The sequence below is a fragment of the Theobroma cacao genome, chromosome 4 (genome assembly GCF_000208745.1).
Source record: "Theobroma cacao cultivar B97-61/B2 chromosome 4, Criollo_cocoa_genome_V2, whole genome shotgun sequence".
NCBI classification, from domain to species: domain Eukaryota; kingdom Viridiplantae; phylum Streptophyta; class Magnoliopsida; order Malvales; family Malvaceae; genus Theobroma; species Theobroma cacao.
In genome coordinates, this window is record NC_030853.1 from 3,844,044 (window position 1) to 3,851,127 (window position 7,084).

At 34.1% G+C, this 7,084-nt stretch overlaps 2 protein-coding genes across 2 annotated transcripts; both read right to left on the reverse strand.

Annotated features, from left to right (window-relative positions):
• LOC18601202 (15.7 kDa heat shock protein, peroxisomal) lies at nt 256-1,104 on the reverse strand. The gene is made up of 2 exons (XM_007032059.2): nt 808-1,104; nt 256-717 (listed from the first exon to the last, which is right to left on the reverse strand). The coding sequence occupies exons 1-2, from the start codon at nt 944-946 to the stop codon at nt 431-433; spliced, it is 426 nt and encodes a 141-aa protein (XP_007032121.2). The 5' UTR covers nt 947-1,104; the 3' UTR covers nt 256-430.
• Nucleotides 2,544-4,647, reverse strand: LOC18601203 (cysteine-rich repeat secretory protein 60). Its single transcript, XM_018119643.1, has 3 exons — nt 3,639-4,647; nt 3,313-3,426; nt 2,544-3,035 (listed from the first exon to the last, which is right to left on the reverse strand). Exons 1-3 carry the CDS (start codon nt 4,468-4,470, stop codon nt 3,028-3,030), a joined length of 954 nt encoding a protein of 317 aa, XP_017975132.1. The 5' UTR covers nt 4,471-4,647; the 3' UTR covers nt 2,544-3,027.

A 7,084-nucleotide genomic window follows, 5' to 3' on the forward strand; every position in this document is an offset into this window, starting at 1 on the left:
GCATACCGACCAATATTCTTGTCGTTCGGCCTGGTTGCTTTCCATGGCTCTTGTAAAGGGGAAAACCAAATTCCCAGCTTCTTAATGATATTCATATTATAATTTTCAAAAAAAAAAATAGTTCTATACATCTAATTGATCAATGAATTGGTATGACTTTAATGCTTAAAACCATTAGAAGAAACCACGAACTTTTATTTTCTAGGAAGCATTAAGCTTGAAATTAAGAAAGAGATAACTAATGGCTAACAAGTAGAAGAAATATAGAACCATCAACTCATCATATAGAGAATTGCCCAAAAACTGTAATCATAATGCATATTTGTAGTTTGTTTATGTATCATACAAGAAACTTATTATTACAAGATTAATGACAACATCAAACACAGCTAAGCAACATTGATTGCAATTGTAGGCCATGATTGGAAGCCTAAAGTCTGCTAGTGATGTTAATGTTTCGCACTTTGGATGGCTTTGGAGTGGCATCTTTTGGGACAACAATGGTGAGCACACCATTTTCGACTTGGGCCTTGATCTGCTCGACCTTCACATTCTCTGGCAATTCAATATCCCGAGAGAATTCACCTTTCCCTGTCCCTCTCTCGGCTCCATGCCAGACAGTGTCTTTTGCATGGCTCTCCTCTTTAACACCCTCTCCTTTGATATGCAAAACATTTCCATCTTCTACCTGCACTTTTATGTTCTCTTTGTTGTATCCTGTTCACAGCAAAACTTTGATGGGGAAAATCACTCAACCTACACAAACATAATTTGCTTGAGATTAAAGAGAGGAAGTGTGGTGGGAACCTGGGACGTTGATCTTGAAGATGTGGGCACTTGGGGATTCGAGCCAATCCATCAGAGCGGTAGATCCAGACCATTCACGAAAGACTGGAGGGCTCCAGAAAAGGCGCCTTAAAGGGTACCCGAATAGACCATCAGCCATGGCTTTTGTCTGTCTCAACTCTATGATCAGGTGGAATGCGTACAGCAAATAGACAGCAAGGAAGGGTTGAGTTATGAAGGGTGTTGAAGGGATAAGGAGGGTGTAGAATATCCAGAATCTTCTTGGGCCTCTGTTTTATGGCATCATTACTAGACTGATCGGGGGATCTCAAAGGGGTGGGTTTGGGGGCCCTCAGGAAATTAATAAAAGAATTTATTTATTATTTAATAAAATTACATCGTCATTTTATTTTATGTATTTGGATATATTAATTGGACGAGTGAATAAAAATCGTTAATGATGAGATTTTTCAAAAAAAAATTATGACAACGATTTTTTTTGAAAGATTTTGAAATGAGAAAATATTTTTAAAATTTTATATTACAAAAAAATGTAAAAAAAAATCAATTAATATTTAATATAATGAACAAATATTAATTCAAGAAAAAAAGAGATAATTAAACAGAAAACAATAACAAAAAAACAATGTTAACGGGCAAATGGTGTTGTTCTCCCCTTCTTATCGTCCTCCTCTTTGCCTTTTTTTTTTTAATTTTTTTCTTTCTATGCCCTTCTTGTTAGATATTCTTATAAAATCAATATAAAGATTTATATTTTTTATTTTTATATTTTATCAAAATTTAATTATAATAATTTAGTTTTGATAAAAAAATAATATTATAATTCGTGTATAATTTTATAAAATGAATTAAATTCTAATATCATATGTGAATTTAAAAATGTAAGACTGTGTAAAAAATCTTTAATATTATCATGGGTAAGAGTAATGATCCATTATGTAAAAAGATAAAACTAGGTTTCCTTTCCTATCTACAAAGATCTTAATGTACCGAATTCTAACAATTTATCTAATTAAATATTATTTTCGTTATAAAATCATATATAAAAAATTATGTACATTTTCTTATTCTAGATTCATAATAAGTCTTGAACTAATATAAATTATTATATATAAAATCTATAGCCTCTCTCTCATTCTCTTTCTTTCTTTCTCCTAGTTCAAAGGGGAAAAAACATCTGGATTTGAAAAAGAAAAAAATGGTCATGTCATGTGTTGAAAGGAGGATGGGCATGTTGGCCCCAAAGGCCCATTTGGGTTAGCTTTTGTATAAAAAATAGTAAGTACAGGTAGAGGGATTTGATGAGGCCCATCGAGGACATAGGAGGAGATAGCTAGAAGAAACGATTAGGTGGATAAATAAATTGTCAAGTCTTAATAATTTTTTTAGCACAACTCTTTATTAACTAATAATAAAATTTATCTCATCTTATAAACAAGAAAAGATTTTTAATTCCATTGAGTCAATCTTTTTTAAAAAAAATTATTTCAAACGTAATATTAATCGACAATAAAATTTTCAAATCTTACAAACGAAATTAAAATAATATCAAATGTTCATTTAATTATTATAAAAATTTATTAATTTCTTCAAATATACACTAATAAGACATGTATGTAGCAACTCTTTAATCTCAAAAGAGAAAATGCTTGCTAAGACATTATAAGTTATAATATATCGATCAACTTGTATTGTTTTTTTTTTTTTTAATATAGTAGGGCATTGTAATGTACATATATGGTAAGGAGAATTATAACCTTAATTTTACAACTAAACATGAATATTGCGATGTTACTAATGATTAAAAGAGGAAACTTAGGGGAAAGTAAACCAGAAGATGAACAAATACAATCTGAAAAGGGGACATCGTTGGCACCTTTACAAAAAGAATATAAAATGCCATTTCTTTTCTCACATTAAGACAACCCAACTTTGTTTAAGTGGAATCTTAGCCTCTTTTTTCCACCCCTTTTAAACTTTGTACTGAGTGCGTGCCCCCCATTCCACGTCTTGCCATCTTTCCTTCGGTTTCCTTTTGGAGAGTAATAATTTAATAATTTTATATAAATAAAATAAAGAAAAACCCAACAAAAAGAAGGCTCAAAGGTAGGAGAAAGTGGAATATCATGGAGGAAAAAGGGGAGCAAATGAATCGACCAAAAGCAAAATGGCCATGAGCCTTGAGATCCATGCCATCACCTTCTGATAAAGTTGGAAATGTTATTTTCCTGGATTCCCAAATAAATCCAATCCAAAGAATCATGTTAGTATATCTCTTTGAATCAAATAATATTAGGTATATCAATCATATCCCACACGCACTTGAACATTTATTGATTGATGCATAATTTTTATTAAAAACTAAACTTTAAATTCCCTTTTTCTCAATTTTTTTTTTTTTTGAAAATCATACCCTTACACCTTCCAAATAAAAAGTTTTGAGTAATGCAAAACCCAAAGTCATCAAGGCAAAAGAAGGAACAATCAACATTTTAGGATGCTTACCATTTCTGTCCAACACTTTTCTTAGGAAAGCAAGAAATATGATGAGAAGAGCGATCCCAGCCAATAATCCAATGATAATTGCGAATGTCTTCTCACCGTCGTTGATAGATTTATCTAAAATGCCAATCAAACATAAGAAATTCAGGAATTGATCATGGGATGTCAATCATGGTTACATGAGAATTAATTGTGTGTATATTATTATTAATTAGTAATAGATAAAGCTTTAACACTATGAATTAGACCCATTTGTGAGGCAATTTTTTGAATGATATATAGTTTGGTTAAGCCTATTTCCGCTTATCTGAGTTTGGGGATCTACTTACCATTGTGGGATTTAGCATAGTAGTGATCCCCCGCACCCGCAGTGGAGAACCTAGCATAGCACTTGCCCAAGAACATGTCACCGTAAGCAGCGGCTCCGCATTCGCTTTTCAGCCGTCCGATTGCTTCTGACAAACAATCCTGGCATTCTCCGACGCTGAGGTCCCCTACACATTGGGCCAAACCCTGGACTTCCCCTGACCCACCCACCCTGAATGGTCCACCAGCGCTCATCAGTCCAGCCATCACTGCGTCTCTGCGCCCCACAATCTCCGACTCCTTCTTGTACTCCACCGACGGCCCGCACTTTTTGAGCACCACGTTCTTATCCTCAACTCCCACGAACGTGGCGTTATCGTACTTGACGAAGCAGCCTTCGAGCTGCACCGCGGCCCCACATGTGGTTGGGCACAAGGAACCGGTTTGGCTCACTGCGCGGGCAACGCAGGTGGCGCAGTCCGGCATCGACAGGTCTCCTCGACACTGGTAAAGCCCGTACACGACGTCCTGTGGACTTGAGCCCATGATGGTGTAGTTGTTGTAGGAGGAATAGGTGGCAGAGTTTACGAGGGAAGTGAGGAGGGAATCGAGGTTGGACTCGTAGGGTGAGTGGGGTGTGTATTTCTGCTGGGTGCAGCCTCCAAACACCAATGAATCTGTATCTGAGGACAAAGCAAGCGTTCGGAGGCAGAGAGAGGAGAAGGAGATAAGGAAAATGGTGAGGGAGAGGGAGAGGGAGAGCGGAGAGCTTGCCATTCTGGCTATGAAGCTCAGGGGAAAGAGAAGGATAGATAGGGATCCGAGGGGACTGCCTTGAGCTATACTTAAAGCCATGCTTAGAGACTAGACTAGAAAGGCTTTCTTGGATTAACCCACTACTCAGAACACTGCCATCTGAGCTTCGATAAACAGCAGTCTCACCTTTATTTATTTTAATTTCCAGGAGGTTAATTTAAGACAGCAGTTTTCTCTTTGTTGCCAACACTATCTATTCTATTCCTAATTCCCTTCCCTCCCAAGTCCCAACCCAAAAAACACATAAAACTGTTGCTACTGTTTTCCTGTACTTTTCTTACTTTTGAAAAAAAAATATATTCTTTTTGTCCCATAAATAGGGTATTAATTCGATTTTGAATTTTTTTTTTCTAAATATGATCCTAATTATTATAAATAAGTTATTAAATTAAATTTGACATAATACTTAAAAAAACTAGAAATTATTCACGAAAATTTAAATAAGTACTTATTCTTTATTAGGTTCTATCAAAATCTATATATTTTTATTTTAAGTAAAATAGCTCCTCATAACTAATTCTTATTAGTCAAGTCTACACTTATCATTTTAATGCCTCTTGGTGTTGATGTAGTATACTAACATATAATAATAGATGATTACATGACATTTGTTGTCTCGATGTTAGCATCATATTATATAAAAAAAATAAATTATATTTTAACTAATAACTATTAATCAACTTTTAATATGTATTTTATCAAAAATAAAAATATAAGAATTTGATTGCATACAATAAAAATAAAAAAAAATTTAAATAGTTTGAGAACTTTTTAAAGCATTATATCATTAAATTTTAATCAATAAATCTTTGAGAACTAATCTATTCATCTTTATAAAATATTTTTCTAATCTTAATTAACCATGATTTATAAATAAATAACAATCAAATTTAAAAAAACTTGGTTGAAAATATATTAAATTCAAACAATAATTAGAAGGTGTCTAGGGAGTTAAGAAAAAAGGGTCATTTCTCTATTTATTTACTCTGTCTCAGTGCACTCTTGGACTGAGTGATATAATGCTATGTAACTTCCTAGTGTGACCTCCATAAGTCAAAGCATGCATATGATACTTCGTATTTTAAAGAGGAAATTGTGAAAAATGACCTTCATAGTAAAGTGACTTAAAAAATGACCGTCTCTATAATTTTAACTGTTTTTAGTCAATTTTTAGTACGACTTGGCAAAAATACCCTTTAATCCAATTAATCCAAATGAAGGAGCGTCTCAGTTTCTTTTTTCTACTCTCCCGCCATTCAGCTTAAAATTTCAAAATTAAATCTCGATTTAGATTTAGCTATCCCTCCGTTCAGCTCTCCAACACCATTGAGGTCTATATCGGCAGCCAACTTTCTCACGATCCCAAAGTGCAGAGATGACATCAAGGTATTTGTTATGGGTTTTTGCGTTTTTTTAGGGTTATTCATAGAACGAAAAAGTTGATGGGTAAATTATATGAGATTGGAAACTTAAATCTGGGTAGGGGTAGTGAAAGCAATCAGTTTATAGGTGATGCGTGAATATTTGTTAGGCATTGAGTCACTGGATATTAGGGTGTGTGATTGGATATTAGGAATCGTTACCTGTTTATTTGGCATTAGGTACCTGAATATTTGTTGAGCATTGCGTAAGTTCTTTATAGGCATTATGTGACTGAATATATGCTGAGCGTTACGTGACAGGTACTACGTGACTGAATATTACCTGACTGAATATTTGTTGAGATGACGTGAGTTCTTTATAGGCATTACGTGACTAAATATTTGTTAGCGTTGTGTGATAGGCGTTACATGATTGAATATTTGTTAGCGTTGCATGACAGGCGTTATGTGATTGAATATTTGTTGAGCATTGTGTGACCTGTTTGTAGGCATTACATGACTTTAGCTACCTAATGCTAAAGGTGATTCTCTACTGATTATCTTTAATAACCTAATAAGCTCTAATGTAATTCTTGAAGTTTATATATAATTTCATACTTGTATAGTAGCAATAGCATTAGATTTTGGTTGGTTTACCATGATGCTTGAATTAAAAAAAAAAAGAGAAAAGAGGAAACGATAACGAATTTCTTGAAAAAGAAAAAAGAGGTAACATTAAAATCCTTTTTAATTAGTGAAAAAGAGAGAAAATCTTTAAGCTGCTTTTTGTTAAGAATTTATTGGAAAATGATGTTTGGCCTAGCTTTTGCTTTTAAGAGGTAGATAAGATGAAAGGGCAAGCCGAACAGGTACTTAATAACCAATTCAGCCCCCCTTCATTGCACTGATATGGTTGTAGAAAACGAAAAGTCAACTTTCATGCCTATAAATAAAGGGAACCATTAACCATTTGAATCAAATTCAATTATCTTAATCAATCTCAGATAATTGAAAAATGACGTCCAAAGATCCAAGAGTCGAGAAGGGGAAAGAGGTAGCCTCCGAAGAGGAGGAGGTGCCTTTGAGTGTGAAGGACCAGTTGCACATATTCCAGCAGGAGATGCAAGTCCTCATTAACAACCTGATGCAAAGGATTTTTGACTTGGAGGTTGCCATCTTGAGCAACGAATAGATTCTCGTCGAGATAAAGTTCGAAGTAGATGAACTTATGAAGAAATGAACTATGGTTCATTTTTTTTTGTATCATCTCCTTGTATTTTCAGGGGGGTCTT

Excerpts from the sequence above, each read along its gene's own strand:
- LOC18601202 (XM_007032059.2), bottom strand. The coding sequence starts at position 946 with ATGGCTGATGGTCTATTCGGGTACCCTTTAAGGCGCCTTTTCTGGAGC. Across the intron at positions 718-807 it reads CTTCAAGATCAACGTCCCAG|GATACAACAAAGAGAACATA; the intron begins GTTCCCACCACA and ends TGCTGTGAACAG.
- LOC18601203 (XM_018119643.1), bottom strand. The coding sequence starts at position 4,470 with ATGGCTTTAAGTATAGCTCAAGGCAGTCCCCTCGGATCCCTATCTATC. Across the intron at positions 3,427-3,638 it reads CTATGCTAAATCCCACAATG|ATAAATCTATCAACGACGGT; the intron begins GTAAGTAGATCC and ends TTGGCATTTTAG.